Source organism: Podarcis pityusensis (assembly GCF_964106645.2).
Source record: "Podarcis pityusensis genome assembly, chromosome: 11".
Taxonomy (NCBI): Eukaryota; Metazoa; Chordata; class Lepidosauria; order Squamata; family Lacertidae; genus Podarcis; species Podarcis pityusensis.
Window position 1 is genome coordinate 42,301,311 of NC_138036.1, and position 24,342 is coordinate 42,325,652.

The 24,342-nt window shown below is 42.7% G+C and overlaps 1 protein-coding gene across 1 annotated transcript; it reads left to right on the forward strand.

The window, feature by feature from the left end:
• Positions 1-467: 467 nt before the first annotated feature.
• Positions 468-15,204, forward strand: SLC25A46 (solute carrier family 25 member 46). Its single transcript, XM_080972970.1, has 8 exons — positions 468-832; positions 2,806-2,848; positions 6,123-6,180; positions 6,772-6,849; positions 7,463-7,563; positions 9,992-10,048; positions 11,499-11,556; positions 13,862-15,204. Exons 1-8 carry the CDS (start codon positions 595-597, stop codon positions 14,438-14,440), a joined length of 1,212 nt encoding a protein of 403 aa, XP_080829096.1. The 5' UTR covers positions 468-594; the 3' UTR covers positions 14,441-15,204.
• The last annotated feature ends 9,138 nt before the right edge of the window (positions 15,205-24,342 follow it).

Here is a 24,342-nt window from a genome sequence, read left to right on the forward strand (position 1 = left end):
CATTATATATCATTTTCCAGAATGCTTTATTACCTTACACTACTGCCACATATGACAGGAGTGCCTGGCGTACTCTGGACCATGGGGTCATGAAGAGTCGGACACGACTAAACGACTAAACAACAACTGCCACATATGGTAAAAGGTACCTTCTTTTTTTCTTTACATTTCCAGCAGGTGAGACCTGTGGATTTGGACGGTATACAAATTAAATAAATAAATAACAAAAATATTTTGGCTGGTCCTAATATTGTCCGGTGGATTTAAAAACAGCTTTTCCCAGTAAATATGGAGAATATAGGAACAACGAAACGCTCTATAATTTTCTTATCTCTAGGTTAGCAAGGAAGCGGGCTGGCAAAACGAGCCACGCCCCCCAATAACATCAGGCTAAGGGGCGGGAACCCGCCCGCGTCACATGACCCGCCATGGAGACGAGTATGCTTCAGGGCGGCGGGGTTTGCTTCCGGTTAGCACCGGAAGTGAAGCCTGAGGGGGGAACTTGAGGGCGCAGCGGCGAGGTCTTCCTTGTTGTTCCTGTCAAAACCTCCTGACGTTCCTGGGTCTCCCGGCTCTCTCCTCGCTTGTGGCCCGATGCATCCGCGGCGCCCCGAGGGCTTCGACGGCCTGGGCTACCGGGGCGGCCGAGAGGAGCCGGGGGGCTTCGTGGCCAAGCCGGAACTCGGCCACTGGGTCAGCACCCCGCCTGACATCCCCGGCAGCCGCAACCTCCACTGGGGGGAGAAGACCCCGCAGTTCGCCGCAGGGACCCCGCTGGGGGCGGCCGGCTTCAACGAGGACTCTTACGCGGGGAGCGTGGCCGCCGGCTCCGGTGCGTATAACGAGGAGGGGGGGAGAGGCACGCGCCGGTTAGACGGGGCCTGGGCCCCAAAACCAGAGGGGCCAGGAGAGCCCAGCATCTTCCGTGGGTCGCATATATTCTTGCTTCCCACGCTGGATGTCCCCCCCCTCCCCCCAAAAAAATCGCCTTTTCTGCTTGCAAAAGGCCACGGTTGCAAAGGCCAACGTGCAGATTCTTTCGCTCCTATACGTTTTTGTTCGCCTGTAGTACAGGCGAATTCCCTTCTTTCTGGCAGATTTTGGGCCCGCAACAGTTTGGTGCTCTGCATTCTTTGGAGTGCGGACTGTTCCGAGGGTGCTGGATTGCAAGTGAAGCTCTTCCTAGCGCGATGAGCCAGAGGCATGCTTAGTACTGTAGGCTTTTTCATTTTCTTCCTCCTTACGGTTGGTTCATACTGTATTTCGATTTGGAGATTTTAAAGCAATCAGTGTGAGTCCCAGAACAAGTGTTCTCCTAACCTGTTGTTCACTAAGAGCTCAGGATGTTGTACAATCCTTCCCTTTACCCAGTTTTTGCAAGCCAGTCTCTCTAGAACCAGTTTTTTCTTTTCTTAAGTGGTACGTGTTCCTTTTACTCTCTAGAAAAAATAGTGCCTGTGAGGAAAACATTAGCAAGCTATAACAATATATTCTCCACCCCACTCAAATGCTGCTCAGAAAAGCAGCTAGTCCACTCACTTACCTATACTTTTCCTCTGGGTGATACAGCAGTGGGGGTTGGGCCCACCTGTGGTTTGTCTCCTGTAGGCCCAATATTTCTTGCCACACAGGCTAGAGAGAGAATGACAATAAGCGAGATGTGGAGGTAGATGCTCTGAAGTCTTTGCATAATCACTCATCCCACACCTCTCAGTGGTGCAACCACAAAGAACTAGGCAAGTGGTAGTTGTAAGAAGAGGCTGTTACTTCTTATTGCTTTTTGACACCTTTCTGTTTGGGAAGCTGGGTAAAGGTACTGTGGTCTTGGCAGCTGTCCAGCAGTGTTGACCCTATGATGCTAGGTCTATTTATATCTCTATTTACTGTATTTTTTGCTCTATAAGACTCACTTTTCCCCTCCTAAAAAGTAAGGGGAAATGTGTGTGCGTCTTATGGAGCGAATGCAGGCTGCGCAGCTATCCCAGAAACCAGAACAGCAAGAGGGAGTGCTGCTTTCACTGCGCAGCGATCCCTCTTGCTGTTCTGGCTTCTGAGATTCAGAATATTTTTTTTCTTGTTTTCCTCCTCCAAAAACTAGGTGCGTCTTGTGGTCTGGTGCGTCTTATAGAGCGAAAAATACGGTATGTCTCCAACCAGGAAATGTTGGCCCAAGGTCACCAAATAAGGATCATGGCTCAGTGAGAGTGTAATTAAGCAAATGTATGTCCCAAATTTGTCATAGACTAGAACAAATTATAGGGACGTGGGTGGCGCTATGGTCTAAAACACTGAGCCTAGGGCTTGCCCATTGGAAGGTCAGCAGTTCGTATCCCGTAACGGGGTGAGCTCCCATTGCTCCTGCCAACCTAGCAGTTCAAAAGCACGTCAGAGTGCAAGTAGATAAATAGGTACTGCTCCGGTGGGAAGGTAAATGGCGTTTCTGTGCGCTGCTCTGCTCTCACCAGAAGCGGTTTAGTCATGCTGGCCACATGACCTGGAAAAACTGTCTGCAGACAAATGTCGGCTCCCTCAGCCAGTAAAGCAAGATAAGCACCGCAACTCCAGAGTCATTCGCGACTGGACTTAACTGTCAGCGGTCCTTTACCTTTTTAGAACAAATTATATTAGCTTACTTGAGAAATTTAAGGCAATCAGTTATTCATTTATTATATTTTGTAAATATCTATGTGTGTATTTGTGCCTTTACCAGGCTAATGCAAATTTTGGATAGGGTCCTTCTCCCTGTGTTTTGTTATGTAGCTGATTAAAACTAACAGTTGTTTGTGTTGTCTTTCTGTCTTTCAGAACAGTTGAATAGATTTGCAGGCTTTGGGATTGGCTTGGCAAGGTAATATCACAATTATGTAATTCATAACATTTTTAATATACACAAAACTACTTTTTCCAAATCCATATCTCTGTATGTGTGTTAAGGTGGCACATGCAACTAAATGCTTTAATATTTTCATTCAGCGTAAGCAGAGTTTTCTACCACCTTTCAAAAATGTATTCATTACAATATTTATATACTTTCCAAAGTGATTTACAAGCAAGTAACAAATACTGTAATACAAAGGCAATATCAGTAACATCCAGTTATCAAACTCAGTAGCCATCGAAAGAGTTCAGCCAAAAGGAACTTTTTAAAAAAGGTGTTGCAGCTCTTACAAGAAGAAAGGTATGGGGTAGTTGTCCTAACCTGTACTGAAAGAAAGTTCCATAACTTGGAAGTACAACATCTCTATTCTGAGCTATCACTATTTACACTTCTTATAAAGGAAGCAAAGCCTTACAACTTGTTCATGTCAAACAAGTGGGCTTATATAGGAGGTGGGGAGAGTAATTATCATATGAGGGTTTCAGTAAGGCTTTATAAATGAAAGCCAGTGCATTGAAATGAGTACAGAAGCAAATTTGACAGCTGTATAAAGCACAAGGACAGAAAGTTGCAATGTTATATAACTCTATTTCTTTGGCGGTATAGCTCTAAATAGAGCCAGAATTTTCTGTACAAACAAGAACAGTATCATTCATTTGAAGCGCAGTTACAAATGACCCAGTATATTGGTCCAATAGAACTGTGACACAGAATCCTTTCATTGTATGGGGATTTTTGGTTATTTGGTGAATAAAACTCGGGAGAATTCCCTCTTTGGCAAAGCTTGGCAAACCAAGCACTCTGAGGTGGGCCTTTCTAGTTGCCCACTATCATTGTGGCTGTTTAAACTGCTGCCCCTGAAGATTCTACTATTACCTGAAGGGAGAGTAGCTCCTCCCCCTTAAAGTGTGCTGCCTAGCAACCAGCATCAGGTAACACAAGATGTTTTGATCCCTACTGGTCAAGGCATTCCGCAGGTCTTGGTTCTTCTCAGGGGCAGGGGTGACTGATGAAGCTTCGGCAACGGATCCTAATGTAAAATGTCTGCTCTCCAGGCCTTAAATGTTTCCTGCCAATTTGTTTGTTTCCTCTTTATAGCTTATTGCATAACTGCTGCAGGCTGCATGGGAAATGAATGTGTTACGTCATCAATCTTCTCTAGGTCCAAGCTCAAGCCACGTGTATCTGTCAGATTTGGGTTTTGCATAGTAAATATTGGGGACGCGGGTGGCCCTGTGGGTTAAACCACAGAGCCTAGGACTTGCCGATCAGAAGGTCGGCGGTTCGAATCCCCACGATGGGGAGAGCTCCCGTTGCTCGGTCCCAGCTCCTGCCAACCTAGCAGTTCGAAAGCACGTCAAAGTGCAAGTAGATAAATAGGTACCACTCTGGCGGGAAAGTAAACGGCATTTCTGTGCGCTGCTCTGGTTCGCCAGAAGCGGCTTAGTCATGCTGGCCACATGACCCGGAAGCTGAACGCCGGCACCCTTGGCCAATAAAGCGAGATGAGCGCCGCAACCCCAGAGTCGTACGCGATTGGACCTAATGGTCAGGGGTCCCTTTACCTTTATAGTAAATATTGTGAAGACTTGGCTCTACTGTTTGGCTTCTGTACTAAATAGCTGCTACAGCGGCAGAACTATGTGTTAGGGTGTGCTGCTTGGTGTTCGGGTGATAACAGTGGCAAGGAGAGCTTTTTATGAGCTTCAGTTGGTGATCTCATGCCCTTCCACTCAGATAAGGATCTGGCCACCACTATCCAAGCACTGTTAACTTCCTGTCTAAATTACTGCAACTATATGCACCACATTGGAGATACTCTTGGAAATGGATTGAAAGCTCAATCTAATGCAGACTTATGTGGCTCATCTTATTGATAAGACCAGGCTATATAGAGAGCTCTAACTTGGTTGCATTTGCTTCCTATTTGCTTCTAGACCCAATTCAAGGTGTCGGTGATCTTTTCTAAAGTCCTGAATAACCTGAGTTCAGCATACCTTGAGAATGGAGAAAGAGGCATGCTTTGCCCTTTGCCCCCAAAAGATGTATGAAGAAGGGAAAAGTCCTTTCCCATCCATGCTCCACACAGTGGAATTAATTGCCAAGGAACCCCACCTAGCCATGCCTTTAATTTGTCTTCCACCAGCTTTTAACAACTTTCTTTCAAAACATTTTTGCTGACGGGTAGATTTGTATAGTCCAGCTGTTCTGTTTTGTTGCTCGTATTGCTGCTGTTGGGTGTGCTGCTGCCTTTACTATTTTCCTTCCCCCTTGCCTATTACCCCAGCCAGATGCAAGGAGTATTATTATTATTAATAATAATAATAATAATAATATTCAGACACATACATTTTTATTTCTGTTTTGATCAGTGGAATGCTTTAAATGAGGTTTTAGGCTGTTTAAATTTCTGCTTAAGTATCATTCATGACTTATTGTATCAGTGCTGTTATGTTGTCTCAGCTGCTTGGGCAGCTCATAGATGCTAGTTATAAAAAGTTGTGAGTGAACTTGGAGGGTTGGATCCAGACTTGCCAGGAACAGAACTCTGCTAACTTGACCCTTCTTTTGGTAGAAAGTGGGAGGCTCTTTTCCATGGTTTGCCCTGCAGCCTCCCATAGCCCCCTGAAAACCTATTTCGGAGGATTGTGGGACCCTCTGGAACACCATGGGAGATAGCACTGTGGACTAGAGGAGGAAGGGAAATTTAGCAAAGATGTCCTTCTCTTGTTTCCCCATCAGGCCACTAGTTCAAAATCCCTTCCATGAATGAAAGGGCAAGTCTACATCCAACCTCATGAGATCTGAGTGATTTCAAGATATTCTGTAAAGTTTATCTTTTTAGTTCTTGCTATTATACAAATTATTCTGATAGATAGCCACATTGGTTTAGAGTACTAAAGCATTTTAATAATATTTTGTAACTTAATAACACTTCAGAGTTATGTTGATTACTAAAACAAGATAATAATACTTGTTTAGTGTGCCATCTCAATTGTCTTTTCCGCATCTGTTGAAGACTTGCTTCTTTTGACAAGCTAAGTAGAGATCCCAGTTGGTATCTGTACTGAATTTAAAATTATTTTTTATATACATAGTGGTTTTTATATATGCAGTTGTTTCATGTATGTTTTATTGTATTGTGAAATTGCTTTGAGGTGCTTCATAGGGAGCGGTTCATAAATTAAATAAATAGTAATAAGTGGGAGAAACTTCTGTGTTTAACATAATTGTTTTTCCAAAGTTTGTTTACAGAAAATGTGCTGGCTCATCCTTGCATTGTTCTGCGTCGACAGTGCCAGGTAAGTTGTTGTGAGTTGCTCTCTCAAATGTGTCTTGTTGGCCTCACTTGGGCTGCAGTCCTAAGCATATGCTTCTGTGAGTAAGCACCATTGAACAGAAATGGGATTTACTGCCAACTAAACATGGATAGGCTTGTGCTTTTAGTATCCAATTAAGTTCTACTCACAGTAGACCTAATGAAATTATTGGGACTACATTTGTCATATGCACTAATTTCAATGGATCTATCTGGTGTATGACTATCTTTGGATACAGCCCATTTAATTTTAATGTCACAGAAAATACTGGATTTGATTGGCTAACTAGTGGCTCTCCAAATGTGGACTCCAACTCCTGCCAGTGGGCAAGGATAATGGGATTTACGGTCCAACATGTTACCCTCTCCTGGATTAGACACTTCCTTCAAGTTGCAGTTAAAATATGCTATTTGGATAGCACTTCAGCATGGATTGTATTTGAGTGATCCTGTAAGTCTTTAGGAAAACAATTGAGATAGTGTTGTGGAGTCAATTACAATATGTTATCATAACATGTTAATTATACCATTTACAAATGTTTGTAACTGTATGCATATATGTTTGTTTTTGCAGGTTAATTACCATGCCAGGAATTATCATCTCACTCCATTTACAATTGTCAACATTATGTATAGCATCAATAAGGCCCAGGTAGGTATTTGGTGTCTACAGATTTGTTTAAAGAGAAATTAAATAAAACTACCAGTTATATGGACGCAGGTGGTGCTGTGAGTTAAACCACAGAGCCTAGGACTTGTCGATCGGAAGGTCAGCGGTTCGAATCCCCGCGACGGGGTGAGCTCCCTTTGCTCGGTCCCTGCTCCTTCCAACCTAGCAGTTTGAAAGCACATCAAAGTGCAAGTAGATAAATAGGTACCGCTCTGGCGGGAAGGTAAACGGCGTTTCCGTGCGCTGCTCTGGTTCGCCAGAAGCAGCTTAGTCATGCTGGCCACATGACCCGGAAGCTGTACACCAGCTCCCTCGGCCAATAAAGCGAGATGAGCGCCGCAACCCCAGAGTCGGTCACGACTGAACCTAATGGTCAGGGGTCCCTTTACCTTTACCTTTTTACCAGTTATATACTGCTTTAAGTCTGATTCTTACCGCTGTCCCCCAAATGCAGTTGGCCAGTATAAAAATATGGCAGATAATGAATGCAGATACGCATAGAAGTCACTGTATAGAAATACTAGTTGCAGGAAAACATCAAATACTGGGTTAGATTATGTAGATATTTTCTTCAAGCTATCGTTTTAAATTTCAGGGGCCCAGAGCTCTTTGGAAAGGAATGGGGAGCACTTTCATTGTTCAAGGCATAACCCTTGGAGCAGAGGGCATCATCAGTGAATTCACACCCTTGCCCAGGTAATTCTCATTTTTCTCTTACGTTAAGTAAAAGCAGTATTTGTCCATCATATCTCTTTGGGATAGTCTCAGAAGTTGATTGCATCAGTTTAAATTAAAACTCAATCGGCGACATTGCAGTCAGTTCCCACCTTCATGCTTCCAATAAGCATCTGTCTGGCCACTGCAAGAATGACATGTTGGACTAGAAGGGCCTCTGGCCTGATCAAGCAGCTCTCTTTTTATGTTCTTAATGTCATGCAAGTGGACTTCCACTCACACAGCAGCCTTTTCCTTCCTCTCTTCCCTCAGCAACCCCCTTTCTGCTCCAGGCAGTATTTGTTCCAACCCTCTGGAAGGCGCACAGTTCTGCCAATGGTATCTGTTATACTAATGGACAGACACCGATGGATTTCATCCACCCACCTTAGGTCTGACCAATTGCTGCAAAGTTTGCCTTAGTAGAACTGTACAGCGGAATATGCTTAGTTACCTGTTTTGCGCCAAGAACGTGGCATTGCAATTCTGTTTAAAGTCTTAGGTTTCCAAGAACATATAAAAGCTGGCTTGAATTAGTCCTGTTGTGGCAGATCTGAATGGCCAGAGGTGATGATATCTTATACTTGGGAATATCCCTGGAATAATAGTAGAACCTCCTTGTAGAATTACAGAAGGCATTGTTGAAAATAGCGGCATAAAGAGCAAGAAAGGAAATGAGCATGATGACATGGATGAGAGCAACAGCCAAGAAGCTGTGGGATACATTTGCCATTAGTAAATATGGGTCTATAGAAGATGGTTGCTGAAGAGCCCCAAAATTAGACTATGATGTCTTCAGTAGACCCATTATCTGGTCCCAATCCTGAGAGTAAGCTCCACTGAATTTAGTGGAGCTGACTTTTGAACTGGCACGGTTAGGATTGCACTGTAAACTGATCTGTGTACCTCTTTAAGAAACTGGATATATTTCTGGTGGGGTGTTAATTGTATAAACAGTAACTGAGTCTTCCTATGAATTACAACTCTTTTTTAACACTTGCTTTCCTCTCCTATTGGAAGCTAAATACACCTCAAGAGTATCAGATGCTCCCTATGTTTCCAGATTGAAGACTATTTGACCTTGAGCAGCTGATACCATTTCTTAGTAGTTTTTTTTTTCCTGTTGGCCAGTGTCTCTTCCAGTTAAGATGAGCTGTTTTAGCTGTTAAGTAGATACAAGCTGATTACTGTGTGTGTCATTCAAAGAGTAAGCTTGTTATCTTGGCAGTAGCATTTTGAAATCCAGGAGCAAGCCCAAAGTAAAGTAACTGTAGTCTTTTAGCGAAAGTAGAGATCCAAGTCTGCTGCCTTTTTGCTACTGAAATAACAGAATGGAAATTGGCATTACAAATTATGTAAAGCATTTGAGAGTATGAGCTTCGCTGTATTGGAGAGTCACTACTTGGATCTGCATGACCTCAAGGAACGTAAAGCAATATTTTAAATGTAACTGGCCAGTAGTTAGTAAAGGAAGACTCATTGACATGCTGATTATTGAAAAATGAATGAAAATAAGTCAATACAATAAAAACATTGCATTAAAAAATATTCTGATAGCCATAAAACACAGTCATTGCACTGTTCTAGTTGTTAATTTACTAGATTGGGTTTAAATGAAGCCTCAGTAGGAAACTATAAAACTTTTCAAAAAGGTATAAATGCCTGTTACCACCGATAGGTAATGAAATATCCTTCCAGAGGTTTGCTCAAACCATTTTCTTTCCTTACCTTGTGCCCCAGTCAGTTGCCCAGCTAGTTATAAGGATCTACACATTTTGTCTTTAGATCGCACCTGGTGCTAAATCTATGAAATCTGTATTAATAGTTTTGGTGTCATTCAAAACAACTGTTAAAAATTACTTATGGAACAAAACCACTATATTACAAAAGTTTAAATTTAATAAAGTTCTTAGGTTCTGTAGCCTTTCATGGTTCAACTTGAAAAAGGCACAGAAACAGGTTCTTCTCTTCCCTTCTTTTTTTATTAAAGAGTTTCTTCTTTTGCCTGGAAATGTTCTGTACATGCAGCGGCTTTCCTATATGCGGTGTAATCTCTGATGTAGAGATGCATAGCATAGCACTGTTCAGGCAGAGCTTTGTAGGCACCGGTGTCTCTGAAAACCTGTAGATTATGAGCAATATCCAACCCTGCCCAAACAACTTCGCCATCTCCCCTTCACCCCTGCACCCTCTGGAACAGATTTTTGCCATTGCACAGGGAGGGCTGCCGGCAGAAGAGAAGAATTTCTGTCGCGTGAGCAGAAGTCTGTTCCGCAAGCAGACTGTTGCTGTTGTGTGTTGCCTGTTGTGCAAGTCACTTCACCATAAGATATAAAGGAGTGACCGGTATCTATGCCTTGAATTTTGGTTAGTAACCACTTATTGCCAGTTACTACTTTATTTTTTGTAGAGAACTTTCATATAAGTGGAGTCCCAAGCAGATAGGAGGACATCTCATGCTGAAAGGGTACGTACATGTGTTAAATTTACTCCCATTTTTTTTTAGTACAGAAGGATGTTATTATACTACTTGAAAAAAGAACCAAGAGCAACTTAATAGTGCAAATATGAAAAAAAAAATTAATCAGAAACATGGTAATAACTTTTTTTTAGCAATCTGAAGTGTGTCAACTTCAAATTGAAATATATTAAAAAAATTAAAAATTGTCCAGTAGCACTTTAGAGAACAACTAAATTTGTTCTTGGTATAAGCTTTCGTGTGCATGCACACTTCTTCAGATACACTGAAACAGAAGTCACCAGACCCTTATATATAGTGGGAGGGTGGGGTGGGGTTTTTCTCAGGAGGGTAGTAGGAGATGGGTGATTGACTCAGTGGGTATGGTAAACCTGTTGACGACTGTTAATGACTGCAATTAGTCCTACAGGAAAAAGGAAGGGATAGTATGCAGATGATTAGCATACCTGAATCTACAACTTCAAATTGAGTTAAATTTTAGGACTCTCAAATCACCTAATCTTTATATATGTAAATCTTATCATGTGTCTCCATCTTGCTCCAAGGAGTACATCTAAGGAGATTGCTGCATTAATGTCTAGAAATGAAGCCTTTGGAACTGAACTGTCATTTCTGTAAGACTCCCACTAATGAATTTGCACAGAAATATCATACCAATGGTTTTGTAGAATATGATCTACAGTCATACCTCTTGTTGCGTTTGCTTCAGGTTAAATCTTTCCAGGTTGTGTCCCACGGCGACCTGGAAGTAACGGAACAGGTTATTTCCGGGTTTCGTCGCTCACGCATGCACAGACGCCCAAAATGACATCATGCGCATGCACAGAAGTGGTGAATTGTGACCTGCGCAGATGCGGGTTGCATTCTGCTCAGGTTGCGAACGGGGCTCCAGAATGGATCCCGTTCGCAACCAGAGGTACCACTGTATTTCAGTTAATATGCATATTGAGAAGTAATGCCATAAGAATCCATATCTACTAAATTAATCTTGGATGTGGATTCATCTTACTGTTAGGAGGATTTTAACAGCACCTTCCCCCACCTAAGCCAAATAATTTAAATCTTAGAAACAGGGCTAAACTGATTTAAATTAAAGCCTTAGTTTAGATCATGGGTAGGCAAACTAAGGCCCGGGGGCCGGATCCGGCCCAATCGCCTTCTAAATCCGGCCCATGGATGGTCCGGGAATAAGCGTGTTTTTACATGAGTAGAATGTGTCCTTTTATTTAAAATGCATCTCTGAGTTATTTTGGGGGCATAGGAATTTGTTCTTCTTTTTTCTCTCCAAAATATAGTCCAGCCCCACACAAGGTCTGAGGGGACAATGGACCAGCCCCGTGCTGAAAAAAATTGCTGACCCCTGGTTTAGATGGACTGTTGACTGTAGCAAAAAAACCATGTCATTATCAAAATGATAAGTGTCTGTGCTTTCCTCTAGGCTGACTTGCTTGATAGCAATGCCTTTTTATTCTGCAAGTCTGATTGAAACAGTACAGGTAAGTTAAATGCTTTTTGTCTGCTGTCAGGTAACAGTATTTGGGGAATCAGAGGTCAAAGTATCCTAGCATCAGCTGGCCTGTCTTTATTCTGTCTTTATTTGCATTCTGTCTTTATTTGCATTGCCCCTAGAAGAAGAGATATTCTGCTTTATTAAAAGTATTTGATACAAGCAATATCATGTTTTGTATTACTAGTTATTTTTAAATTCACAGCAAATAATTCCTACCTCTCAGGAGCTGATTTCAGCTAATTTCTTTAAATGGTTTTATTTGGATCTGGAAAATCCAACACAAAGGTTTTTAGCAGGTGCCAAAAGCTGTATCAATGGGCAGGGAATGACATCTGAACTATATGGTGAGGAAAACTCTCTTAATGTATTGAACTACCTGTCAAATTTGATTGGGCTTGCATGTTCCATCGCTCAGTAAGTTTATTTTCTAGTTTACTGCTTTTCAGTTTGTGCCATTCCAAGCCACTTGGTGGCGCACCAGTTACTTCAAAGTTTTTTGGCTTGGGGGTTTGAAGAATATAGGATGAAATTGAGCAGCTGATTTGGTTCATTTCTGTGTTCAATTAACCACAGTAGTGCAGCTCTCCGTGTGTGTCCTCATGCTTCCAAAACATCCTTTGAGGTTTTCACCTGCATATTTTGAAAAATCACCTTCCCTGTTACTACAACGTGAAATTAAAAACCTGCACATGCTTATTTCTTTCTGCTTGGTGTTCTCTTAAACGAGGAATGAAATGGCTCTTGGTATCATGAGAAATGCTTGTGATCAGGATCGGAGCTCAGGACACCAAGAACTGTGCAACTTGTTCTACATGCTCTATCTTTTCTGCAGCCCCCTGTGCCACATGGAAAACTCCTATTGGTTTTAAAAAATAGCCCTTCGTGTGGTGTGGTGTTGTTTGATAAATGCCCATAGCATCTTTAGATGCACAGGACTAGTTGTCAGGTTCTTGGGATCCTGACCATGGATTTTTAACATTATTAATACTGGTGAATTTCTGTTTGTGTTTTATACAGCCTAGTAGAGTTCAAGGAAGCTAGTGGGTGGAAACAGCCCTCCCCTCCCTCCCTTCCTTTTCCAAAATGGGTGTGATATCTTTTAGAGGCGTAATGTCAGCTTGGTGGGAATAGCTTCAAACCACTACTTTCCTTTGCCATTTAGCAAGGATATAATTGGAAACACCTACTGACGTATTGGCAAATCCCCAAAGGTTTCCAAGGAAACGTTTGTTCATACTGTTTCCAATGACCTAAATTGTTTGGGATCTAATTTGCTCTGTTCAATACACATATGGAGAGGTTAGCGTGTATCTATATATTTATATGTGAGTGAGATAAGGGAATGTGGTTATGCACTGCCTCAGCTTCAGGATCTGTCCTTCCAGTGAGCACTCAGGGCTGACTTCCTTAAGAATGGAGAGGTTTGATCTTCTTGCAGTCCATGGGACTCTCAAGAGTCTCCTCCAGCACCATAATTCAAAAGCATCAATTCTTCGGCGATCAGCCTTCTTTATGGTCCAGCTCTCACTTCCATACATCACTACTGGGAAAACCATAGTTTTAACTATATGGACCTTTGTTGGCAAGGTGATGTCTCTGCTTTTTAAGATGCTGTCTAGACTTGTTAAAGGTGAAGGGACCCCTGACCATTAGGTCCAGTCGTGACCGACTCTGGGGTTGTAGCGCTCATCTCGCTTTATTGGCCGAGGGAGCCGGCTTATAGCTTCTGGGTCATGGGGCCAGCATGACTAAGCCGCTTCTGGCGAACCAGAGCAGCGCACGGAAACGCCGTTTCCGCGACGGCGTGAGCTCCCGTTGCTCGGTCCCTGCTCCTGCCAACCTAGCAGTTCGAAAGCACGTTCCCCAGCGGGAAAGTAAACGGTGTCTAGACTTGTTAGGTCGGTCCAAATCTTAACCACCACATCTAGGGTGCGTGCTGGTGGAAGGTAAGTGTTAATACAGAAAAATGGGCCTCCTGCCACTGCACTAAACTGTAGTGGCAAGAAATATTCATAAAGGAGATCCGATTCCACAACACTAATTTCCCCAGCCAGATCCAGTGAGGTAAAGGTGGTCAGTCCCCCACTTGCTTGTCCTTTTTGATGCCTCTTGCTGCAGGGAGACTATGCTGAGAGTATCCCTGTAAATGTGGGATATGATCCTGTTGCTGATGCTGGTTATGCATAATTTGTTTATAAGTAAAAAAATTAAAAAATGGCAACAGTCACAACTTCTGGATGTTTATTCATTGGAAATACTGTGGTGCTTTTTCTTTTCTTTTCTTTTTACAGAGCGAAATCATTCGGGATAATCCTGGGATTTTGGATTGTCTGAAAGAGGGCATAGGCAGAGCAATGGGCTTTGGAGTGCCCCATAGCAAGCGGCTCCTCCCTCTCCTGGCCCTGGCCTTTCCGACTGTTCTACACGGAGTTCTTCATTATGTGATCAGTTCCATTGTTCAAAAGTTAGTCCTGCTCCTCCTCAAGAAAGAGAATTCCCCCAGCCTTCCAGCTGAGAACTCGAGTTCTGTGCAAAGCATGCTGGATGCTTATTTCCCGGAACTTATAGCCAGCTTTGCTGCCAGCCTTTGCGCTGATGTGATGCTCTACCCTCTGGAGACAGTTTTGCACCGTCTTCATATCCAAGGGACTCGCACCATCATTGACAATACGGACCTGGGATACGAAGTCCTCCCCATCAATACCCAGTACGAAGGAATGAGAGACTGTATCAATACCATAAAGCGCGAAGAAGGAATATTGGGGTTTTACAAAGGGTTTGGGGCTGTAGTTGTACAGTACACCTTACACGTTGCTGTTCTGCAGTTCACTAAAATTCTTTACTCGACGCTGCTCCAGAATGTTTCTTAGAAGGTGATGGGTGTGGCCACTCAAAAGTCCACGTATTCAGGCAGTAGGTCAGCAAGTGAAAGCTGCAAGTTTAGAATCTACAGTAATGGTTTTCTCCTTGCCAGCCACCTAGAATGTTCCTGTGTAAATAGATGTGCGTTGTCCCAGACCCTTTATGAAATACTTAATCAGAGAGAGAGAGGGAAATGAAGCATGGAAGTCTATACAGGCCAGGGCTTTTCAATATTGAAATGTAAATAAACTATTGCAACATCTTTTGTAAATCTGTATCTGCTGTGTAGAGTGTGATTTTCCGATTGCTGATAAATCCTGCACAAACTCAATTTGAAATGAAAGATAGCTGTGATCTTGTTCTTAAAGTCTTGTCACTTCTCAAAGGGACTTGCACTGAGGACTGTGTGCCTTTGCTTCTGTCCGTAGAATTATTTTGACTACATTTGAATGCTCTCAAAAACCAATGAACTTTGACAACTCTGTTGAAGGGTTTTGCCATATAACTGCTGTAACAAGGATTAAAATTGCTATGGTTACGAATGTGAATGTAGAAGTGGTTGCTATTCCATTTTTTCTACATCGTATTCTTGTTGATTTACAAATGTGACAATGAGGCTAATGGTAATGAAAAGTGTGAAGAATCTAAAATATTATAAGCAGTTTATAAATACATTGCCTGACCACTACTAGGCAAACACCATAAGAACACTTGAAAACAAATTCCATGGAAGTCTGATGGATTTTATTTTAAATAAATGTGTTCTAAATAAGATATGTCTTATCCCAAGATATGTTTTATTATTATTTTCTATGTTAGCACAATCATGGCCCTAATTAGATCATGTTTTCAAATACCAGTCAAAAGTATTTTATTTTATTTTATTGCTATGGCTCGTAATAATAAATAAAGATTATTCTGATTCTAGTATAATAAAAAAGCTTGCCTTTTAACATTGCTCATCCCCTGCTCCCCAAAGAGTGAAGTTCTTTTTAAAGAAATTTGGCTGAAATCTGCCTGTCTTATCAGTCAGTGTCCTCTCCACTTGTGACTTCAGCTTTTTAATCTTTGCTTAATTATTCTTCTGGGAAAAGGTGGTTGTAGTTATAGAGCAGCACTCTGTTGCTTGTCAGGATAATATACCACCACTAAACTTAAAACTTTGGCTTTGTTAAAAACCGATTCCAATCATTAAATGTTTTATTTTGCTTTGATAATGGAAGTATTTAGAAGGATGTTTCTAATGCACTAGCATGCTGAAAACAAGTTCTGAAAAGTTCCGGCTTACCCCATAAATTAACAAGTGGTTATTAGAGAATTGGTATAGCTGTATGAATCTAGTAAATGTGCAAATTTAGGCTATGTATAAATGTTCTTATTTAATAGAAAGCAATTGTTGCATACACATTGAACTGTTCTGACACACATGAAAATAGCACTGAAAGAAAGCATTTCTGCTCACTGTTAGCAAACATTTGGGGGTGTCTTAAGCCCTTGGATGTTAGGATTGAAGACAGAGGAAAACCTCAGCTGTTCTGCATCTGGACTGTTTGGCAGAACAAAGCAAATACTGCAAACAAATTACCTAAAAAGAAGAATTTTAGGGGGGAATTGACTTTTAAATGTATGTTGTAGATGTAATATCTTCATGCTTTTAAAGGGATCTTGAATGCTTTTAAAGGATGGTGCACTCTAGTAGCACTAAATAAAACTTTAAAAACATAATATTGTGATGAGCCATGGGTCGTGATAACATAATAAATTGGTTTCACCTAGACAGGATGCTAAGGACATTAGGGGGGGGGAATCAGAAAAATAGTTGGCTGAGAGCCATATCATCTTCTTAAACTTGATATATACTGTGTGTACATTAGAGGTGTCCCTAGCTAAGAGTGCAATGCATATTTGGCTAATTTGGGTTCATTATTGGAGAGGGAAGTACTTTTTCTTGCATGTTAGCCTTTTGCAACATGTGAGGTAGCCCTAATTAAAGTTCAACAGGAACACATTTGACTCCTGGGGTTGTATGCAGAAATCAGATTTTTGTTCGTAATAATTGCTCAGTTTTGTACAATGAGAGGTTCTCTCAGGCTACAAGCATTGTTATAGCTGTTGGTGTTTCAGAAATTGCCTTTATATTCGGCATTCTCAAAGTGCATTGGGGGGGAATGCTGTCCAAGAGCAAAATAAATATATAAATCTACCATTGCTAAAGCGAATCAACAGTAAATACGGTTTAATATAAAATAAAACAGCCCTGACAGGAAACCTAGTCCTTATTTTCATTAAAAAGAATTTGAAGGCAGTATTGAACCAAATACATGTGCTTTAAAGCAAAACAATTGCTAGGCTGCCTACATTACAGCAGTTCTACATGTGTCCACTCAGCTCACAGAGGAAGAACAATGAGAATGAAATATTTTGAATTGTCCAAACAGTGGAAGACATGACATGATATTGTGGCCTGCTATTGAAAATCTCCTTAATCCAGTAGAACATACAGTGAGCAAAAAGGAGGTGACTTCTGCACACACACAAAATCCTTTCTGCCGTGCCTCCTCATGCTGCTCTGTAGGGTCTCTCAATGTTTTGGAAAACATGGGGAGAGAAAAGATGGGAGGAGAATTGGTGAAAATCACCACCTGCTCATGGAAACTTCTGCTGCATCAAATAGCCTATCAGCAGAGAAACAATCAGATACAGCCAACAACCTTACATGCCTGATTCTGATAACTTTGGTCTTGAGTTTGGGTGGAGTAGCTTCATGGAACCAGCAACAGTTAACAGCCCCAAAGGGACCATAGAATCATAGAATCATAGAGTTGGAAGAGACCACAAGGGCCATCGAGTCCAACCCCCTGCCAAGCAGGAAACACCATCAGAGCAGTCCTGACATATGGTTGTCAAGCCTCTGCTTAAAGACCTCCAAAGAAGGAGACTCCACCACACTCCTTGGCAGCAAATTCCACTGTCAAACAGCTCTTACTGTCAGGAAGTTCTTCCTAATGTTTAGGTGGAATCTTCTTTCTTGTAGTTTGGATCCATTGCTCCGTGTCCGCTTCTCTGGAGCAGCAGAAAACAACCTTTCTCCCTCCTCTATGTGACATCCTTTTATATATTTGAACATGGCTATCATATCACCCCTTAACCTCCTCTTCTCCAGGCTAAACATGCCCAGCTCTCTTAGCCGTTCCTCATAAGGCATCGTTTCCAGGCCTTTGACCATTTTGGTTGCCCTCCTCTGGACACGTTCCAGTTTGTCAATGTCCTTCTTGAACTGTGGTGCCCAGAACTGGACACAGTACTCCAGGTGAGGTCTGACCAGAGCAGAATACAGTGGCACTATTACTTCCCTTGATCTAGATGCTATACTCCTATTGATGCAGCCCAGAATTGCATTGGCTTTTTTAGCTGCCGCGTCACACTGTTGGCTCATGTCAAGTTTGTGGTCAACCAAGACTCCTAGATCCTTTTCACATGTACTGCTCTCAAGCCAGGTGTCCCCCATCTTGTATTTGTGCCTCTCATTTTTTTTGCCCAAGTGCAATACTTTACATTTCTCCCTGTTAAAATTCATCTTGTTTGTTTTGGCCCAGTTCTCTAATCTGTCAAGGTTGTTTTGAAGTGTGATCCTGTCCTCTGGGGTGTTAGCCACCCCTCCCAATTTGGTGTCATCTGCAAATTTGATCAGGATGCCCTTGAGTCCATCATCCAAGTCGTTGATAAAGATGTTGAATAAGACCGGGCCCAAGACAGAACCCTGGTTTCTCCCCTTCAGGAAACACCCTTTGGTTTCTCCCCTTCAGGATCAGCAGCTATGTTTAAATGAGTGTCAGGGATAGCAATCAGCTAACCGACTGCTCAGCCTCTTTGTAAAAACTCAGCCACAGACTGAGTTTGCCTGTTGGAGCGTTGGTCTCTCTAAGAGATTCGCTGGAGTTCCTAGCCAGCTGGAAAGAAAAGCAATGGATTTGCTAGTGGAGAAAGGGGGTGAGAGGTGAAGAATGAGGAGCCAGATGCTTCAAATCTCCTCTCCCCACAGTTACTGTCAGCAGCAGCAAGACAAATCTTTTTTATCACCTCATTCACTTCCCAGAGGAGGGAGAGCCGGTTGCTGAAAATACTCTGGTGTGTGGGTTTATTTGCAGACTCTTGGTCTCATCCAGCAAGGAAATTCTTGCTGTATATTCAGGCCAGGACAGGAGGTGGTGGTGGTTAAGTCTTAGCTTTCTTTGGTCACATGAATCTTCCCCTGTCCCCAACCTTTGTTTCCAAGACGCTGGAAAATATCACAAAGCGATCACCAGAACGAGACTGGAATCCGAAACAGGAGATATACATATTTTTGTCTTATTGGCACATGGTTTTCATGTGACAGCTCTGTCTTGTCATTAGTTTTCTAAGCAAGCACTAATTATGAGTGAACTTTCTGTATATACTGTTGGGATGCAAGGGACCTGGAAACAATAATTAAATGGAATGGGTGTGTGATTTTCTGAAGTCAAAATGGTTATGAAATAATCTTTCTCTATCAGACACGCAAAAAAACCAGCAGGCAACCATCAAACTATTTCTCATTGAAGAGGGAAGGCTGTGATTCACAACCCCTGGGACCTCTAAATCTTGAGGTGTGGCAGTATAGAGAATCAGAGAATTGGAAGGGGCTCCAGGGGACATCTCGTCCAACCATCCAAACACACAGTGTCCCATCCAATTTGAAACCATACCAGACCCTGCTTGACTTTGCAAAGGTGCCAACAGTTTTATTGCTGCACCATAATTGTTAAAATGATTGATAGAATATGAGATCCTAACAGATTATTCCTTTTTTTTTCTTTGTAAGAGAAACTAGGGGTTCAAATATGTACTCTAAGAAATACAGTGGTACCTCGGGTTACATACGCTTCAGGTTACATACGCTTCAGGTTACAGACTCCGCTAACCCAGAAATAGTACCTCGGGTTAAGAACTTTGCTTCAGGATTAGAACAGAAATCGTGCTCTGGCGGCGTGGCGGCAGCAGCAGGAGGCCCCATTAGCTAAAGTGGTGCATCAGGTTGAGAACAGTTTCAGATTAAGAACGGACCTCCGGAACGAATTAAGTACATAACCCGAGGTACCACTGTATAAACTGAGCGGACATGAACCAACATGAATCAAACCGGGCCTTTGACCCAGTAAAATATTATGTATCTATAAATCTAAATAGTGATCCAGATTACTTTCAGCAGAAAGTTTAGCGTTTCCAATATTATTTCGGGGGAAAAGTTGATCAGTAGCATGTGGGAGTATGAATCACCTTTCCTAAGACTGGCAGAAAAGGTTACAAAGCATTGTTTCATATTACTGCGTCATTTCCTCTCTCTGCACCTTGAGTATCGATCATCAATGCCTTGTACAAAGTTATAACTGAGAGGATGTACATAAAGGATACAATAAAAACCCTTCACTCTGCACCTGTGATGCACCTGCTTAAGCTGCTGATGAAACAGGCCAATTGTTCTCTTGCACACTCAGAATTCTTTTTCTCCCGTGCTTATCACCATCTTAGTCAGCAGGAAAATAAACTTTATGAATCAGCATAGTAAAAGGTTATTGACTCATGTGAGGGTCTGTTTTTCAGTTTTGCCCTTTTCATCAATACAGTGGTACCTCAGGTTACATACGCTTCAGGTTACATACGCTTCAGGTTACAGACTCCGCTAACCCAAAAATAGTGCTTCAGGTTAAGAACTTTGCTTCAGGATGAGAACAGAAATTGTGCTCCGGCGGCACAGCAGCAGCAGGAGGCCCCATTAGCTAAAGTGGTGCTTCAGGTTAAGAACAGTTTCAGGTTACGTACAGACCTCCGGAATGAATTAAGTACTTAACCCGAGGTACCACTGTACTAATCAGACTGATGGGCTTGGATGTCTCATTAATGAGGATTGAGGGCAATAGACAATTCACCAAGTTCCTTAACGGTGACATTATGACCCACCACCATGTGCCACCATGACCCACCATGTGCCAGAGGGAGGGGGCATGGGGTCAAGCCCCTTATCAACATGGAACTTGCTCTCCCCACCCTCCACCCATTGCTGGGCTCCTATCATTAACATATGCTGCTATTTTTCTTCCAGAGATCTTAACACATGGGACACAGCTCACCCACCTAGAAATATAATTTGCCCCTTCTGCATCCCCCAGTCAGAATCCCCCCCAATCCCACTATAGGCCACCTTAGTATGTTTGAAAACACCTGTTCCTCCCCTCCCCTCCCGGTTTTTAAGGCTGCGTACACACGGTACGATTAAAGCGCATTTAAAGCTCATTGCTTCCCCCACAAAATCCTAAAATCTCTCATTTACCCCTTATAGAGCTATAATTCCCAGTTCCCTTAACAAAATACAAATCCCAATATTTTTTAGGGGAAGTCGTTTGCTTCAAATGTATTAGACACCTCTGAGCCAAACTATACGTATCTCCTTTTCATCTGCACAGTACCTTTGCTGTTACACTGAACAACAGTGGAGAAAACAGCAAAATTCACTCAGTACTCTCAGTCTGCCTCCCCCCCCCCCCATTTGCAGACAAATTCTGCACTGAAAAATACTGTTATAGATTTGAGGGACCCCCAAAACCCTAGAAATTAATAAATGGTAGGATTTTGATTAATTGGGATATGGATGAAAGTACAAGCTGCAGAACTGTGCTGGACAAGGAATACCTGGGCTGCCTTATGCAAACCAGCCTAGTGAAGATCACATCTGTTAACATGACAAAAGGTGTTGTATGGCCTGGGGAGACAGATGTTGCCAAGGTGATGGGGTGTGTGCTTTAAGTGGCAGGAAAAGAGAATTTGTTAGCAAGGTGTTATGGGAAGAAGGAGAAAGAAAAGACTGGGATCCATCTTGGGCAGGCTGGCTGAAGGCTGGTTGGGAGAGATGCCTTGGACTCCATGGCTGCACTACTGTGGGGGACAAGCTCCTCTTGAAATGACCATGCTATAAGATCTGGACTCCCTCCATGCAGAACGAAGATGTAAATAGGTGAATAAATCATATTTCTTAAAGTTGCGATTGTCTCCGCCATATCTCGATTCTCCAAAGGAACACAGACCCTGGGTAAGTGCCAGTAACCCCCTGGGATCTTGCTATCGCTCATCAGAGAGTGGGGGTGGCACCCAACTTTTGTAACAATGCCCTCTCCTGATAAAGGCTGACAAAGAAATGTTATGCATGGAAAGAATGATAATATTCACAGCTAAGTGGCAGCATGCAATTTGGCCCTCACCACAAAGCATACCATTATCCACCACACTTGCACTGACCATACTTTTCCAGCATCCCAGACTGATAAGCTCTTCCCGTCTTCCGCCAAGGGTGTTGAGTCCTCAGTCGCTGTGCATTCTTGGGATGTGAAAACACCCTTGTTACTTTTTAGAAGAATGGAGCAAACATTCCTGTCTGTAACCCAAGGGAAACCCAAGGGCTTTAGTTTTGACGCAAAACATTTCCAAGTAGAGTTGGCAATGTCCCGTTTCTGAAATCCTAGAGAGCAACTGTTATTTATTCTGAGTTAAATAAACCAGTGGAGTGACTCAGCAGTAGGAAACTTCCTTTGTTCCAGCATCACCTCTCCTTTTGTTTATTACTCACATGTGATAGTAAAAAAACGAAACATTTGCCTCTTGGATACATTCCCTCTCTTTGAGTCACTAGTTAGTACATAATGGCAACCAGTCTATGTGGCTCTTCAAACAAGCCTAATATTTCATGTGTCCAGGCATTCCAAGATAGTGTGAGTTGGTTTTAATGATGGTTGCATCCACTCTGCTGAATGCTCATTGCTTTGTGTTGCATTCTTCTCAGAGTAGAACATAAATAATAACTGTCATGGATAGGTAAAAACCAAGCATCAATAAGCAACAGACTGGGCAAGAAACCAGGAAAACTTTCCATCCTCTCCAAATACTTATCCAGCCTCAGGAACAAGTGGGAACAGGGGCAGAGAGGCATCCTGAGGGAGGAATTGACTCATACAGGAAAACTCTTATTCATCACTCCCAGAGGGAAGAACCATAGGAAGCTGCCTTACAGCAAGACAGACCGTTGTTCCAAATAGCTCAGTACTGTCAACAATGACTGGCCCCTTGGCAACAAGGTTATTGTTGTTTAGTCGTGTCTGACTCTTCGTGACCCCATGGACCAGAGCACGCCAGGCACTCCTGTCTTCCACTGCCTCCCACAGTTTGGTCAAACTCATGCTGGTAGCTTCGAGAACATTGTCCAACCATCTCGTCCTCTGCCGTCTCCTTCTCCTTGTGCCCTCCATCTTTTCCAACATCAGGGTCTTTTCCAAGGAGTCTTCTCTTCTCATGAGGTGGCCAAAATATTGGAGCCTCAGCTTCAGGATCTGTCCTTCCAGTGAACACTAAGGGCTGATTTCTTTAAGAATGGATGGGTTTGATCTTCTTGCAGTCCATGGGACTCTCAAGAGTCTCCTCCTGCACCATAATTCAAAAGCATCAATTCTTCAGCGATCAGTCTTCTTTATGGTCCAGCTCTCACTTCCATTCATCACTACTGGGAAAACCATAGCTTGAACTATATGGATCTTTGGAAGTGTGAATTAGGTAGGTTTAAAAGGCAGGTTGAATACATTTCTGCCCCCTCCCCAGCAGCAGCAGGGAGGAACCACAAGCGGTCTGGAAATTGGCAGGAGCTGTGAAGGCTGGCTCTGATATTATTGGAGCGGGTGGGGGAAGGAGGTCTGCAAAAACCTGAAGCTTGTCTTGAGTGCCAGTCAAAAAAGAATTAGTGCTGCTTTTGCAAATAACAGCAAGAAGGGTATTTGATTCCTTTGCAACAAGAAGCTTGACAACACTCTTTCTGTGGCTTCACAGTCTGGCTTTCACCACCCCCTTTGTGCTGTTTTATTACTGCAATGAGTAGTAGCATGATGGTGGAAGAAGGAAACAATAGTGCACATCAGGAAACAGATGCAACTGATTCAGTCCATTGCAGACAGTAGCATCGTCTACTCCAGGAGTCAGCAACCTTTTTCAGCCATGGGCTGGTCTACCGTCCCTCAGACCATGAAGAAAAAATGGACGAATTCCTATGCCCCAGAAATAACCCAGAAATGCATTTTAAATAAAAGGACACATTCTACTCATGTAAAAACATGCTGATTCCCAGACTGTCTGTGGGCCGGATTGAGAAGGCGATTGGGCCACATCTGGCCCATGGGCCTTAGATTGCCTATCCCTGGTCTACTCAGCCTGGCAGCACTACTTCACAGTTTTCCCAGCTCTTCTGCCTCAGATTCTTTGAAACAGAGGAAGAAATCTGAAGGGTAGTGAGACACCAGTGTTGATTGTTGTTCTTCTCTCCACCCCCACACGTTGGCCCAATAGCAATGTCCTTGGAATAATGCTAAAGCATGACACAACAGAGTGTTTATTCCAGTGGTGCACTGTTGGAGATGTGGAGAATAATAGTGCACAGAAGCACTGCTGATGCTGCCACTTGCAAAAGCAGCAGGGGGGGGGGGAATTAAAGGCAGAGGAACCACCCCTCATGCATTCTGGTAAGCCTCTGTCTCCTAAAACTTACTTGGGATTCTCACCATGCCCCTTGGAGAAATTATTTATACAGTAGTCAATAATGGCTCAAACTAACCACAGTTTTGTGCTCTTTAACCTTTCACTAGGTTTGGATTGATAAGAACAGTTGTTAAGATGCCAAATGCAAAAATTGATGTTTTGTTTATAGACAGCAGTTCAACTGTTGCTCCACTAAGTATTTGGTTAGGAACCAAAAATGTACAACATCTCTCTCTCTCTCTCTCTCTCTCTCTCTCTCTCTCTCTCTCACACACACACACAGAGAGAGAGAGAGAGAAATAGAGAGAGTCCATTTTGCATT

Bases quoted from the DNA above. Each gene is read 5' to 3' on its own strand.
- SLC25A46 (XM_080972970.1), top strand. From the start codon at position 595: ATGCATCCGCGGCGCCCCGAGGGCTTCGACGGCCTGGGCTACCGGGGC. The intron at 6,181-6,771 runs GTAAGTTGTTGT...TTGTTTTTGCAG, and splicing joins TTCTGCGTCGACAGTGCCAG to GTTAATTACCATGCCAGGAA. The intron at 7,564-9,991 runs GTAATTCTCATT...TATTTTTTGTAG, and splicing joins GAATTCACACCCTTGCCCAG to AGAACTTTCATATAAGTGGA.